Source organism: Helianthus annuus, chromosome 11, assembly GCF_002127325.2.
Source record: "Helianthus annuus cultivar XRQ/B chromosome 11, HanXRQr2.0-SUNRISE, whole genome shotgun sequence".
Classification (NCBI taxonomy): Eukaryota; Viridiplantae; Streptophyta; class Magnoliopsida; order Asterales; family Asteraceae; genus Helianthus; species Helianthus annuus.
The window spans coordinates 176,423,079-176,439,858 of NC_035443.2; the positions used below are offsets into that span (position 1 = coordinate 176,423,079).

A 16,780-nucleotide genomic window follows, 5' to 3' on the forward strand; every position below is an offset into this window, starting at 1 on the left:
TCGAAGAAAACTACTTACCAGGTTGACTAGTCTCAATATGTTGACTCGCTCCTTTTTAACTACAACTTTTATGACGTGTTTGGGATAAAATAAAACCCAGCTTAAATCAACCCATTACGTTTGCAATACTAGTGATGATGGCAGTATACAAACGGGAGAAAAACAACTTTTATGTTGTCCTCCATGGTTCACTTAGACCATCCACAACGCAGTGTCCACATACGTCCATGGGCTAAGGTGGAGGCGAGACGACCAAAGTATCCATACAGAAAAGGATTGATGCATCAAGAGATTTCAACAGGCTAATGGTACCTTTTGAACGGCTAACACACCCTCTAATCATACTTCTAAAACTACATACCATGATCTACACTTTTCTTTTAACAAGGCAAAGACACATGGACCATGTACAGTGGTACTGCTCATGGATCATGGTCTTGACAGGCTTGGCGTTGCTAGCATCCAAAAAAGGGTTTGTTTAGTGTGCATTGGCAATCACAAACATCGTAAAACACTCAGGCAGCAGGATGGCAGCACAACATGCTACCAAGGTAGTCATAAATAAGTTCCTAATGCATGATGTCTATGTTTCCTGAAAGCTAGTTAACTTAACAATTGTGTACCAATCGTAACACGTTTGACCCGTATACTTGTAACTTTTGGTCTATTGGAGTATTGGGTTGTGCTTTATCTCAATCGAGTCAAATCAGAAAATGGATTAAAAAGTCCGGATCAGAGTATGTTGAAAAGTCAACTCAAAGTATCAAAGAGGACCTGCTCAAAGATGAAACAGAATGCGAAGTTTGAGCTCGTGATTGTACGCAGTATCTTCCTGGACGCATTAATTACAAGAATCGTTGAACATGAAAGTCAAACTTCAACAGAAGTATGACTTACAGGTGGCTTATTACTTATTAGCATCATCATACAATAACAGCATCGCATCTTCTACTAAACAAGACCACATGTCTGACCACATTTCAGTCTAATAATAAAAAATCTACAAATCTATATAATAGTTTATATTGAAAGTAAAATCACAAATAAAGTGGGGAAACGAATTCTTACAACGAGAGTCTAAATTGCAATCCAAAAACAATGACTTGAGTTCCTCTTTAGTTGGGGCAATTAGCCCATATTGTTGACAATTGTACACAATATAAACGTTTTACACGAGAACGAAAACTTTTACGAAACAAATATAAGGGTGAAAAACAAGCTAACCTTAAAGAAAGCCGGCCCCAGACCAGTTTCCATCCGATTTGCCAGCATGGCTTGCGGTTTTACCATCAGACTTGAAGAAACTGTCGTACGGATCATCATCTTTAGCATCATCCCAACCCGCCCAGTCATCACCGCCTTTACTGGGTGCGGTCGTCGAGGTGGACGAATGTTTGCTATAGCCATCGTTATCCCAGTCGTCCCAGGAACTAGAATTCACCGAGTTGAAATTTCTGCCAGATGAACCAACGGAATTACCGTTTATTCCAGATGTAGGGGTAGGATTGGAAGTTCCGTTAGAACGGTTAAACTCCTGGTAGGATCCGTTTCCCTGTGTTTCGTTTCTCTGCCAGCTGTCATTCTTCCATGTAGGATTATCTTTGGCGTACTCTTCAACCTTTTGTGACGCAAATGCCATTACACCTTTCATGAGTCCCCATGTCTTTTGTCCGATTTCGGTTGTTTTTTCTGTGACGACGCTTACAGTCTCGTTCACCTTGTAATCATAGCCTCCATCTCTGACCTGCAAAGACAGTTGTGTATATCAGACATGTTATCGGATCAACATAATATAATAATAGACAGTTTTGTAAAAACTATATTCAGAATAATGAAATCAGAGAACCTTTGTTGTGAGTTCCTTCGTGCCAGCTTGGACGACACTAGCAGCTGACTGTGCAGCAGATGCAGCAATAAAAGAAAGCTTACCAAGTCCCTGCATAAGTATATTCAACAGATCAGTAACCAATCAGACACAAAGGAGAACCGATCTAAGGTTTGACTTTTGAGTATGTTAGCAGTGTTTGTTCAAACCAAAAATTCCATCTTCAAGTCTCAACATAACAGTGTCATATATGGCAATATGCCAGTATGGATAAGAACAATATGAAGATCATGATCCAAAACACAAGTAGATCCAGTTAAGTATAAACTTTTGCTATGATACTATTACTATGTCATATATTTGCTAAAGACATCAGATGCAACCAATACATGGGTCATTTGTTCAAGTTTACATTTTTGTAATAAACCAGTGTGGCTCCAACGTTTGCCTTAATATTGTTTTACAAAAACAAACTTACAATATAAGATGAACAGTCTTAGTTTTAAAAACACGCATCAAGAGCACATAATTCACGCGCCAGTGATCAGATCGCATCGTTGCAGTTAATGTGATGCAATTCCATGATGCGGCTGGTGTGGCGCATCATGCAGTTGACAAGTATTCGAACAAATTAGACCATCAATGGCAATGGGTCTCGGTTTTTCAAATCTACTTGAACATTCAAAACCATTGATAGAGCAATGGGTTTTGAGTGAACAAATTAGCCCATGTATTGAGCAAATCTGACCAGACATGATGTTATATCTTAGTGTTATAAACGTTGACAAGTTAAGATATTATATATAAACAACTTTTTCATAACAAACTCCAGACATGCGTGTGCGCCTCAAGCATCGGCTTTTGGGATCAAAACGCATCAGATCACAACGCGCTTTTTAAAACAATAGAAACAGATTCATATATACAAGTATTAATATCGAATTGCAATTTGATACAAAGGAATTCAACAGCGCATACTAATTCTCAAATCAGTGTTTATAAAACAGTAATCTACCTGCGTAACCGACGAAAGCACATCCGCCTGTGGATCATTCCTCGGCACCGGATTCGGCGACGATCCAAATCCAACATACTTCCCTCCCTGCGAAGGCGGCAATCCCTCGGGTTTCGACTCATTCTCCGCCATCTTCCGCGCAAAAAACCCCTCCTTCCCCGCCGCAGACGCCTCCAATTGCGCCCGTGTATACATATCCTCATTCGATCTCGACCTAACCGGCACCCCACCCCCACCCCTAACCCCACTCCTAACATCTCCACTACTCATATTCCTCCTAATATTACTATCCTCATTAGATCCAAACCCTCGCTCCTCAAATCCACTATTCCCCCAATCACTATCCCAACCACCACCACCGCCACCACTCGCCGCCGACAACGGCGGCTTCCTACCACCACTACCACCACCGCCACCAGATTTCACCGTCTCCTTCACCACCGGCGGATCCTGCCACGATTTACCATCAGCTAGGGCTTGGATCCGGTCTCTATAAACCTTCGCAGCATTCGTATTATACTTCGTAACAATATCAGTCTCTTTCGCAATCCCATACTTCGCTAAGAACTTATTTAGGGTTTCGTTACCGCCGGACTCCATTTTCCGGAGCTGGATCTCAGACCAGGAGTCCATAGTGACAGATCTGACAAACGAGATGTGAACGCCGAGGCCGCGGTGCTTGCCGGAACATTCTAGACACATGAAGATGCCGTAGGAAACGGAGGCCCACTGAGGGTTTTTTTGGGAGCAATCGACGCAGATTTTGTTGCCTGGTTGCGATTGGAGGTCCCGGAGCCGCCGTGATGCCGCCATGATCGGAGATCTGGATCGGAGAAGGTAGATCTGGTGGAGGATTTGGGGGTTTTGAGATGTGAGGGTGAAATGTGTGTGTTTGTGGTGGATTTAATGGGTTTACAGTTGGAATTTGTAATAGGGTATTGGGATAGTTGATCAATCAAGTTGTGGAGATTAAAGTAATAAAAGGACTTGTGCCGATTTTTTAATTAATTATCAACTTTTACTTTTTTTTTCATAGCAATCCAATCTACACGGTAGTTCGGTTTTTTTTAATAGAATAGAGTAGTACTACATGTGATTTTAGCCCTCAACGTTATTTTTCCAACATTTTTGACACTTACCATTAACTTAACCTATACTGTCCGTTAAATCGAGTCACGTGTCCTTTTTCTTCAAACCATCTTAAATATTGTCGCATCAACAAAAAATTCATCACCTTTATCACTTTGTCTCTTTCTCTCTCTCTTGTTATTCGTTGTTAACTAGAAGTCTAGAACTCACTGGCTGACAATGATTCCGGCTATGATGCATGAACCACAATCTTCCTCAACATGTGACGGTGTAGATATAGTGTGAGTCGGAGAACTATGTTTCAATAAAAAGAATTGTTTGATCAAATCACCATCTTTGGCCATCTCCACCAACCACCACTGCCCCCTTCTTTGATTCCAGCGAACACGAACACAAAACTACTATATCTTATTCACTACTAGGGAAAGCTTTTTGTAAAGCCATCCTCCGCATTTAAATTATTTACTGCAAAAATATCCAAAATTGGTGGCCGGTTGGTTCTTGTAGCCGGTGATTGGTGCTCGTTTCCGACTTCACTTATGGCAGATCTAGCATGAACCCTACCCCCACGATGATCAATGCTCATTCTCGACGTCGATGGTAAACGACTAAAGTGATGGTGGTCGATTGAGTGCATGAGTTTTATTATGCTTGAGGTCGTTCTACAAAACATTGGGTGGAGATGGCAAATCATTCAACTGAACGAACAAATTGGTTTTGGTTTTGGATTTGGCCGACACCATCAGTTATGGTGGGCAATTAGCCATCATAAATTATGAAGAAGATGAACAAGGTTGACAGTCAAATATGAAAATTGAAGGTTGTGTGTTTAAGATGGTAACCATCTCGTTTTTCTAGCGAGATCATTGATGGTGATGGTGATGAAGATCGCTTTCCAGGCTAGGGGTTGGTGGTGAGTTATGTTGTGGTGGCAGTTTAGGCGATGGATGTTTGACGTTGATGAAGATCGTTTTTAGAGTTAATGTTTTTTTCAATAAAATGGGTAAAGGGGTTGGATATGACAACATTCTTAGTGGACAGTGAAGTTGGTGGCGGTAGAAGTGACGATAACGTTGGTGGTGTGGTGGTGGTGATGATGGTGTTGGTGTTAGCGACGACTGATAGATGATGGTTGCATATAGTGACGTGACGGTGGGTGGTGCGACATATTTGAACTTAAGTTAATTATGAATGTGACTCATTCTAACACGTTATGTATTTTGTAATAATGGACCTAAATAGTCGTGTGTTGTTTAATCAATATTTATATACTATTAATTTGAAACAATTGTGTGCATATTTGGTTGTAAGTTGTGCTTAAGTGGTTGTACCCTAATCAAATAATGGTTTCATTATCTTACCATATTCAATCGGTTTGATCCATTCAAAGTTGTGTTGTTTTATTTGTAAATTATTATTATTTATAATAATCTAATTAATTTAGCCAAAATCTTGTATAAATATAATTTGCAACGTATTGATGCAATGGTTGTTGTAATGTATGCATTATGGTCTGTATAGTGGTAATAATATATATACAATATATAGATTACGATGAACCTGTCAAACGAGAAAAAACTGACGTAGGTTCATCGTAACGCGCGAGTCCTAGATCAACTTAGTTATTTTATTCTACGTTTTATGTTTCGGTTTAATTTCTTCGCATTAACACCGCAACTTCAGTGTTGGTGATTGCTGACAGTAGTGTGTCATTAGTGTTCGCCCCCGCCGCAACGCGGGGGGTGCTTAATACTAGTTAATAAAAAAAGTAACAAATAAAACAAGACAAGGGACCTTTTGTGCCATCTTTTTTGCAATTATATTTGCTATAGATACTTAAGTCTTAGTTTTTGCAATGATATTTGCTATAGATACTTAAGTCTTAAGAAAAATGCATTGGCTTTGACCAACTTTTTAGTTTTCAGTTTTCAGCATTGCATATCGCATCGGTGATTTATGGTGAGCCAAGAGCATCATGGGTAAGAAAATCAACAAAACCACTCATCCATCCTCAAATGTTTGGGAAAATTTTAATATCCACCCTCTGATCAGCTGAGTTAATGATATGTTTGGTGATATATATAGATTTTGTAACATGTGAATATAATGGTTTCCAAAGTTATATAATTGTTTCACAACTGTTTTCATTGGATGATTTGATCATATGATTAATAATTAATGCATGTCACATGGCCTCTAGAATATGGGTCCAAAAAAATTGAGAATGATTTGATTTTTCTGTTTTAGACTGATCACATTTTTCTTTCAGTTTCATGTGTCTACTATGAAAATGTTGCTAGTGGTTATTTTTTATTATTGATTTACAATTTATTACATTTCACTTTCATCTGCTATCTTGTGGCAATGGACATAGGTGTGTTAACCTCTATTGATGTAAGCAAAAGCTACACAGTTAAGTTAACTTAGGGGTTGTTTGGTAACTTCTGAATAGTTAAGTGCTGAACCAGTAAGAGGTCTGAACCATTAAGTGCCGAACCAGTAAGAGATTTGAACTATTAAGAGTCAATATAATGCTTAACCGTTCAAAGGCAAATGTATGACCAATTCAGATTAAAAGTCTTAATCAATTAGACTCAGTATAATGTTTAACCATTCAGAGGCAAATGTCTGAATCATTCAGACTGCTCATGAAACAAACAATGTGAACCATTAAGTGCTTAACCAGAGGGGGTCTGAACCATTAAGAGCCTTGTTAAAAGCTAGACAAACAGCCCCTTAGTTGAAAGGGGAACATGTGAAATAAAAAAACGAGCATTGCTTTTATTTGCAGTAGTAGTGACATTTTTTTTCCACTTATTTTTGAATAGATGGATTTTATCTCAAACGGGTCAAATGACGCAGATAGAAGGATTTAGCTAAAAGGGGAACTGGTCAAATAAAAAGAATTGACTTAACGTCTATTATTTAACAGATACAAATATTGTCGAACCCAATGATTTAGATAATTCGTGTAACAATATTGTTTTCTAATCATAACTACCGCATTCCAAATTCATAAAAAAAAAAAAAGGCAAACTAACACGTGTGCAAACCTGACAATACCTGTTTTGACTCGTACTAAAAATGATGCGTTTCAAAATAGTCATGTTTTAACTCGTTACTAAACTCACCCACACGACCCATATTGCAGTAACAAACAACAAGCCTCAAAGGCATAACAACAAGAACTCCAAGTCGAAGCAGAAGACGAAAGCAAGTCATCATGTTGAAAGAAATACAAACACAAATTGGCATAAACTGTTTCAGGAGGTTGTATCTGTACGTGTATGCGTTAAAAATAAGTTGCGGGTGACTTCAACCAAGGTGTAAGGAACATAACGGACAAAGGTGTAGATTTAGAAGTAAAATTAGAGGTTGTAGGTCAATAGAAAAAAATATAGAGTGAATTTCAAGGATTGTCCTTTATCTTTATACCCATTTTCAGGCGTTGTCCTTTATGTTTAAAATTGGCGAGTTTTGTCCTTTATGTTTTCAAATCATACACGTTTTGTCCTTTAGGCCTAACCCAGTTAGTTTTTTCAGTTAAATTTGGTCATGTGCTTTGCACATGAGGGCATTTTTGTCAATTCAAATGTGGTCTCTTCCACCCATCACCACCTGGACTCATTTGACTTTTGAATTGACAAATGCCCTCATGTGCAAAGCACATGACCAAATTTAACTGAAAAAAACTAACTGGGTTAGGCTTAAAGGACAAAACGCGTATGATTTGAAAACATAAAGGACAAAACTCGTCAATTTTAAACATAAAGGACGGTGCCTGAAATGGGTATAAAGATAAAGGACAATCCTTGAAATTCACTCAAAAATATATAACTATTTCTATAACATGGTTATAGCCTAAGTTATCTAACTTAACAAAGTAATTGCTCAAATCTAATCATTTAATAACACTTATGCAGGACTATTGGTACATCACCCTCACAAGTGATACGGGCCGTATTGATGGGAAACTAAAGTGACACGAGCCGTATCACTCAGATCTGTATCACTTATGAAAACATTGCTAACAAGTGCGGGTTGGGGTGGCATCCGTCTTTATATAAGCGTCCACGTAGAACACGACTTGGATTTCTCAAAACTAGTAGGACTAATGTTAAGAGTACAAGCAAAATATCAACCCATAATAAAGATAAAAATCTAGAAATTAAATCCTAGAACAAGGTACAAAAAGATACACAATTTTAACCTCATTTTGCAGCATATTCCCCTCGCCAATAACCTCGCTTCGGCTTCCGAACGCTAAGAAAACGATCCAACGTGACCAACGCATCTTCGAACTTGCGAATCTTAAGAAACCCCATGATCATACTCACTTCATTTTCCGGAAATTTCGCAGCTTTCATAATCTGATCCACTATCTTAACCAAAGTGTCCTCCATTTGCAGGGCGCAAAGTCCTTCGGCCAGCATGTATATAGAACCAAACTCGGGTATATAACCTTTCGAAGTCATCTCAAATACGAAATCAACCGCTTGCCCGATGGGCCCGCCACCCGAACATAACCCTTTCGAAACAATCTTGTACGACACGTCGTCAGGCGGACAACCCTTTTGCTCCATTTCTCTAAAGAACTCCATCGCAGCATCCGCACCGCGTTTTTTAAACAACGTTTGAATAACGGGATTATACGCGTGTGGTGTAACCTCCATGTTTTTTAACTGGATGCTTCTAAGTAATCTACACGCAACATCGATTCGTCCCGCTTTACATAACCCTTGAATTAACGTTCCGTAAGTGACTATATCGGGCTCGCATCCGTTTGTAACCATAACTTGAACGATATCCGTTGCTTTTTTAATATCGCCCGCTTTACAAAAGTGAGAAAGAAGGGAATTGTAAGTGAATTTATCGGGTTTTAATCCTTCGATTATCATCTGGTCCATAAGCATGGATGCCTCTTCGGCCCGGCGGTTCTTGCAAAGCCCATCGATAAGCGTGTTGTACGTAACCACGTTTCTCGAAATCCCGTGAAGCTCCATACGATCAAAAATCTCACCCGCTTCTTCGACTTTCTTGTTTTTACAAAACCCGTCAATAAGCGTGTTGTACGTTATCACGTTTCGCGGGCAGTTGCTTGATTCCATTTCTTTCAAAAGTTTCAACGCGGAATCAAGTTTTCCTTTCGAACAATACCAATTGATTAGCATGTTATACGTGAACTCATCGGGTTGACACCCTTTGGTTCTCATCTCGTCGAACACTTGTAACGCGGATTCAAACTTGCTCGATAAGCAAAGACCTTGAATCAGAGAGTTAAAAGTGCAAACGTCGGGCGAGATTCCTTTGCTCGTTAAACTAAGAGCGAGTTCGGAAGCTGCTTCCACTTGGTTTTCCTTACATAAACCGCTGATTATCGTGTTGTATGTGATCGTGTTCGGAGAAACGTCGCGTTCGAGCATCTGGTTAAGTATATCTTTCGCGTCTTCGACTTTACCTAACTTACACAATCCCGAAACAACCGTGTTGTAGGTATATACATCCGGATCGAAACCCTCGTGAACCATAACATCCAAAAGCTCCAAAGCATGCTTAACATGGCCCGATTTGCATAACCCGTTGACCAAAGTGTTGAACGTAAACCGGTCCGGATAAAACCCGTCCTTCGACATCTTTTGAACGTAATTCAACGCTTCCGAAACTTGTCCGACTTTACAATATCCATGAATCAAAGTGTTAACGGTTATATTCGTCTGTTGACATTGAGCCGACACCATCTGTTCTTTGATTCTCAACGCGCCGTTTAAATTCCCTTCTTCGATATAACCGTGCATTAACGTCGTGTACGTTTTTTCATCGGGTACTAATCCGTGAGTAACCATATCTTCCATCATCAAAACCGCAGGCCTCATTTGATGAGCTTTACAAAGCGCCTTTATCAAGATGTTAAAAGTCGAAACGTCTTGTTTAACGCCTTTACTAGACATTAACGAGTGAACATCTTCGACTAGCTTCAACTTGTTCGCGTCAACAAGAACGTTTAACAAGAAGTTATAACTATACGTCCCCGGCTTCACTCCAAACTCTTCTTCCATTATAAACAAAACACAAACAGCCTCATCGTATAAACCAAACTTCGCAAAACTTTCGATCAGAATAAAGAAAGTATCTTCGGCAACCTTACACGAAGACCGTTTCATGTCATCCAACACGCCCCTAATCGAATCAACAGACCCTACTTCACCGAGCTTTCTAAGCATTTCCTCAAAAACACTCAAAGACGGTTCGAAACTTGGTTGCTTCAACGCCCAGTTAAAGGCATCAAGCACTGCGGTTTCGTCGTTTTCAGTTCTTAAGATATCAATAACTTCTTGTTCAGAAGGGGAAACAGTGAGTTGTTCATGGTTTTTAGTGGATGCAAAAGAAACAACATTTGAAAGCTTTTTATGAGGGGAAAACAAAGATGGGTGCTTTAGATTTTGAGGGAATGTCAATGGGTCACAACTTAAACAAGAAGAAAAAGCCATCAGATTATACAGTTCAACAAACCAGTTAAGGATAAGAAGTGAAAACTCATTCAGGCATTTTAACAAACACCTGGCGGACAACTAAAAAATCTACAATTTCGAATAGTTTTAACAAAATAAACGAAACCCAATTCAGGAAATTCAATAAAGATTTGACTTACGCTATCAATAGCACCACTTTGAGGAGTTAATGTTGATTTTTCTGCAAGAATTTGACTGAAAAAGGTGAAATAGACGAAGAAACAGAACCTGGTTAGGTTACGAGAGATAAGAAGATTATAAAGACGATATCTTTGAGTTAATTTAGTGAAGTGAGAAAGAAGATTAACGAAGATTGTTGAGACAGAGAATCAGTTGAGTTTTTTGTATGAAGATGTTAAAGGATAAACGAACTACGGGCATGTTTGGATAAGCTTTTCAAACCAACTTATTCACTTATTGGCTTAATCAAAAAGCCAATAAGGGTATGTTTGGTAAAATTAGCTGGTGGCTAGTAGCTGAAAGCTGGTGGCTGGAAGCTGGTAGCTTTTTAAATATATTTGGTATTTGGTAGAGTAGTTGGAGCTTTTAATAAAATGTATAAAATTACCAAAATGGACATAACTAAAAATTTAGAAAGTTGGTGCATTGAAAAGTTCCTTATTTTTAGAGGTTAAAATAGTCATTTTCGCTAAAAGCTTGTAGCTCCTTCTAAACGCTACTAGTAGTAGCGTTCAGCCAAAAGCTTCAAGCTCCTAACCTAAAAGCTTAAAGCTCCTTCAACCAAACAAGACTTTTTATTGAGTAGGAGTTTTTTCTTAAAAGCTTAAAGCTAGAAGCTCCTAAAAGCTTCATGCCAAACATACCCTAAGTCATTTTAGTGTTTGGCAAATGGAAAAGTGCTTTTTAAAATGACTTTTTGAGTTGAAGGAAAATGAGTTTTCAAGAAGTTAGTATATTGTGACTTCTTGGCCAGCTTATAACTTTTCAAACCTCAAATTACCATTTTAGTCATTTTACATCAATAAGCTAAGCCAAATACTTTTTAAAAAACAACTTATTGACTTATTGATTTTTCCCACCCCATAAGCTAATCCAAACACTTTTTTTAAAAACTCCTTTTCAAAAAGTCATTTTCCCAAAAGTCCTTTTTAACTCTAATAAGCTTAGCCAAACATGCCCTACGAGCCTCAATAGATACCTAAATTTGGTAGCTAGCAACTTTTGAAATGCCTATTTTACCCTCGTTTTCGAAATTCTTTGGTAGCTATGTTATTTTTGAAAAAAAAAATCATCGTCCAAAATAATCAAAATATAGAAATGATATGGTACAAAAACGGAGCCAAAATGGGTCGGCTCAATACATGGTACAGCGGTAGAGGAGTCGTTTCATATGTGACACAGTGATAGAGTCGTGTCATGTCTGTCTTATGGTGTATTCAGTTTGTTGCTACGATTTTAACGATTATTCCTTTCATCATGGACCATTTGTGGGCCCGTAACTCCTTAACAACGAAAGGTAACCACATCTAATATAAATACCATATGGCATATGGATTTCATGTTATGTACTCTATCAGACTATCACAATACTAATTTACTTTCTCTGGTAGTTGTCTTACAAAACAATTCTTATTCTCATGCCGGGGTCACCGGGAGATATCTCCTCTTTGTGACAAGGATAACATCGGTATGTTTTGTAGTGATCCAGCTTGCCATAGGGTTCAAAGATCCATCTTTATGAAGTATTCACCTGAAATAAGTTGGTAACGAGAAATTGCTTTTTCAATACAAATCATGAGAAATTTGTCACATACATTTTAAATGAGTCTATTATCTTATAACTTTTTTTAAAATCTAATGGATTAATAGAAATGCTATTAGTAAAAGAATGTATAAATAAACTTTATACATCAAAGGTTTGTGGCTTAGATTTTAGCCATTGTTGCAACCATGGTTGTCACACCAAATGACGAAACAACAACATAGCCAATGTAAACATGAAATGGTCAAAACTCTCGGATGAGCGTATCGTCATCTTCATCATGCAAGTGGGTCTCTCTAGTGAAGCCATAACCATCTTCATATAGATCCAAAACGACAACCTCATCCTCATAAAAAATACTCATCAAACAGCATAAAAGCAAAACATTAAACATCGTAACAACACAATTAAACAAACAGTACCAACATCACTAAAGCCCTAATCCACAATAGTTCTACCCCATCCTGATAAAAAAACCATCAAACATATTAAGTGCATAACACCAAACATCATAACAACAAAATCGAACAAACAATACCGCCATCATAAAAGCCCCTAACCATAACATGCCACTCATCGTCGTCGTCGTCATCATCATCAAACCAACAAACTTCAAAACATAAAGGGTCAAACGAAAGCCCCAAACCACAACAACTCACTCATCGTCATCATCATAATCAAACCAACATAATTCAAAGCTTAAAGGGTCAAACGAACCACAAAAACAAACAAAAAGTATCACCGTCACAAAAGTCCCAAACCACAACAGGTCACTCATTGTCATCATCATAATTAAACCAAATCAAAACCAAACAAAGAAACTAACAAACTTTAAAACGTAAAAGGACAATGAATTACACAAAACCAACAAAATGTCAATGATCAATGCATGCATATGGTTTCCCATATGAGACAACACCCGTCATCATTGTAATAATTAATGCCCAAAACAACGGCTAAAAGCACCAACCATGAAACCACAATCAAAATCCAACAAACCCTCAACGTACGATCCAAAATTATGAAAAGACAACATGAAAGCAAATCTTGAAACCCCAAGGGGTTTAACCAGCGATCGAAAAAAGAAAGACGACAACGTCTGGACCAGAGGCAACAACGACAGAGTAGTGAGGCGGTGCAGTGGGATAAACGGAACAGAAGAAAATATGTGGTTGGGTTTATATCCACTAAAACTAATCAGGCCACTCATAAAATTTGTTGTTCTAGTCAGACTCAAGTTTACTTTTATGTTCAAATCCATATATTTTACCTAAATAGCATGCAGTTAATCTTACATGACATTTCTTTTATTTTCTTTTTTTATTACATGAAGACGTAGCTGAAAAATGCCATTATGGATTAACAAATTGTAAATAATAAAATAATAAATTAAAAACTGCAAAATATTTTGTAATTTTTTAATTCATGTTTACACTTTTAAGCCATACCAAAATATATATAAAATGATATGTAGGGGTTGTGATACGCTATTCAGGTAAAATATATATATGATTAAAACATCAAAATAAATTTAAATAACCTGGTTGGAACAAAATTTGTATGAATGACCTATAGATAGAATATCACTAAAACTTTATTAATATTTTATGAAATATCATCTATAACACTATATAATAGATTTGCAAATGGTAGACTTGTAACTCAACTTTAAGATGCTTAGTATAAATTTGTTACGTATAATATAAGTGCTCTTCGCTTATTATTGATATTTAATAAGACTTCATTATATTCAGTTCACTACGTTAAGTATTATTTTATTTATAATAGTTTAAATTACATTGATTGTTTATAACTTTTAATAACTAAATAATATTTAAATTGGGTATTAACTAAATAATCAACAACAACAACCATACCCAATAAATCTCACAAATATCAAAGCTACTTATAGGGTCTGAGGAGGGTGTGATGTAGTCAGACCTTGGCTCTATCGCTGCTTCCAGAAAACATTAATATTCGAATAATAATGATAAAATCATATCCAAATATAATGGGTGTTTAAAGCTTTAATAGGTGTTTAAAGCTTTTTGAGTTAGATAGTGGGAATGCCCTCGCGTTGCGGCGGGTGTCCCAACTAATATCATATTCAGTTATGATGTCTATTTCATACCACAACTGATTCAGAATTTCTAGCATGAAGTGATTGTTCCATACTCGGAGAAAAGTTCCTTAAGTTTATCATCACTAACTGAATCGTCCAAATTCTTAACGTACCGACTTTTCAACTCAAGTTCTCGTTCCGATTTCTTCTTAGCCTTTCCAACAACACTTCAACAGCATTAGCAGCGTCATCTGGATTTTCAAAGTTAACGAACCCAAAACATTTCAATTTCCCATCTGCATCCCTCATAACAACCGCACTCGTTATCGTTCCATACTCACCAAAGATCTTTTTTAAATCTTCGTTGGTGGTTGATTCAGATAGGTTTTTTTTAGATATATATGTCCGGCATTTGCATATATATATATATATAGATAAGCTAGATATAATTATTATTATTATTATTAAGTTATACTTATAGGGCAGTTACAAGATATACCCCTTCGTATGCACACATATATATATCACTGTATTATCACATTTGTAATCCATCAATTCATTTTACACATGAACAATATCATTTAGAAAATCTGCAGAACCCTATTCAAGTTTCAAAGATTTCCAACAAAGTGGTATCAGAGCCACAACATCCGATGCAAGAAACAGACATCCGATTACGTTAACAGTTATACTTCACTCTCGAATTCAAGATCATGAATCAAACACAAGGAATTCAAACACAGATCCCCAAACTGTCTGGACAAAATTATTATCATTGGCATATTCAAATGAAGGTATTGCTTGAATCACAAGAATTGTGGACGGTTGTCGATGAAGGATATCAAGAACTGGGACCGAATCCGTCTGAAGAAAGAACCGCTGCATACCGAGAATCAATTAAAAAGGATAAACGGGCACTGCACATTATATTTCAGTCTGTAATCGATACAGTATTCGGAAGAATTTCGCAGGCAAGTTCAGCGAAGGAAGCATGGAGTATTCTTCATAAATCATACAAGGGTGAAACCCGGGTAAAAACTGTAAGACTCCAATCTCTCCGATGTGAATTTGATTATTTAAATATCAAAGATGGTGAATCTGTTGAGGAATACTTCAACAGAATGATCCATATAGTGAATCAATTGCGAATGAATGAAGAAAAAATAGATGAACAGAGGATTGTAGAGAAAATCTTACGTAGTCTGACTAGGAATTATGAATCGGTTGTTATAACGATAGAAGAAACAAAAAATTTGGGAGAAGTATCCACCGAAGAATTAATGGGGATACTTCAGTCACACGAATTAAGATTAAAAAGATATGAAGATAATCCGGTAGAACATGCATTTCAAGTAACGAATGCAAGTCAAGACCGATATAGGCAGACGTCTAAGACTGACTCTGCAGGAAGGGGACGAAACAAAAACAGGGGCAAGAATTTCAATATGAGTTCGATAAGATGCTTTAATTGTCATAAACTTGGGCATACAGCCAAGTTTTGTCAACAGAAGGATGAACGTGAGAGAACGGATAACGTATTAATTCATAAAGAAGACGAAGCCGATGAACAAGATGACACTATGTTCATGATATTCAATATGGAGGATACAGTCAAAAGTGATTGTTGGTATCTTGACAGTGGCTGCAGTAACCACATGAGTGGTAACCGAGAATTCTTCTCTCACCTTGATGAATCATTAAAAAAGGAGGTGAGAACAGGAGATGATAAACGGTTGGAAGTATTAGGCAGCGGAGATGTCTCTATTACTGTTAGAGGGAGAGAAAGGAAGATACCAGATGTATTTTATGTAAAGGGTTTGAAACATAACCTGTTAAGCGTAGGTCAACTCATAAGGAAAGGGTATGAAGTTACATTCAAAGAAGATAAATGCATTATCAAAGATTCATAATGAATTTCTTGGTATTGTCAAGATGACCAACAATAAGATGTTTCCCTTACATCCCGAAAGCGATCTGCAATGTGCCATGAATATAACTATCTACGACTCCTCACATCTATGGCACAAACGCTATGGACATGTGAACATGGATACTCTGATTGATATGGGAAACAAGGAACTAGTATTTGGATTACCAAAGATGAAGAAGGACGATAGTGTATGTGAAGGATGCATATCCGGAAAACATGCTAGGAAACCTTTTCAAAAGAAAATGACCTGGCAAGCAACTGAACCACTACAATTAGTTCACTCTGACATATGTGCTCCAATGAGAACAGCATCCATAGGTGGATGTAGATACTTTATCACATTCATCGATGATTACACTCGAAAGACATGGGTATATTTTCTCAAATTTAAATCCGAAGCACTACATCACTTCAAGAATTTTAAAGTCTTGAATGAGAAGCAGTCAAATCATGTAATCAAAACATTAAGGACGGATCGCGGAGGAGAATATTGCAGTAAATCATTTCAAGATTATCTGAGACTCAATGGAATTCGGCATCAACTTACTAACAGCTATACTCCTCAACAAAACGGAGTAGCCGAACGGAAAAATAGGACTTTAATGGAGTTAAGTAGGAGCATGATGA

At 37.4% G+C, this 16,780-nt stretch overlaps 3 protein-coding genes across 3 annotated transcripts; 1 reads left to right on the plus strand and 2 right to left on the minus strand.

Annotated features, from left to right (window-relative positions):
• Positions 1–1,005: 1,005 nt before the first annotated feature.
• LOC110891191 (ADP-ribosylation factor GTPase-activating protein AGD7) lies at positions 1,006–3,798 on the minus strand. Its single transcript, XM_022138866.2, has 3 exons — positions 2,841–3,798; positions 1,847–1,936; positions 1,006–1,744 (listed from the first exon to the last, which is right to left on the minus strand). The coding sequence occupies exons 1-3, from the start codon at positions 3,651–3,653 to the stop codon at positions 1,226–1,228; spliced, it is 1,422 nt and encodes a 473-aa protein (XP_021994558.1). The 5' UTR covers positions 3,654–3,798; the 3' UTR covers positions 1,006–1,225.
• A 4,203-nt stretch (positions 3,799–8,001) lies between these two features.
• On the minus strand, positions 8,002–10,825 carry LOC110891192 (pentatricopeptide repeat-containing protein At3g53700, chloroplastic). Its single transcript, XM_022138867.2, has one exon. It carries the CDS (start codon positions 10,415–10,417, stop codon positions 8,141–8,143), a length of 2,277 nt encoding a protein of 758 aa, XP_021994559.1. The 5' UTR covers positions 10,418–10,825; the 3' UTR covers positions 8,002–8,140.
• Positions 10,826–15,011: 4,186 nt separating this feature from the next.
• On the plus strand, positions 15,012–16,133 carry LOC110888860. The gene has a single exon (XM_022136360.1). The coding sequence runs from the start codon at positions 15,012–15,014 to the stop codon at positions 16,131–16,133; it is 1,122 nt and encodes a 373-aa protein (XP_021992052.1).
• Positions 16,134–16,780: the final 647 nt, after the last annotated feature.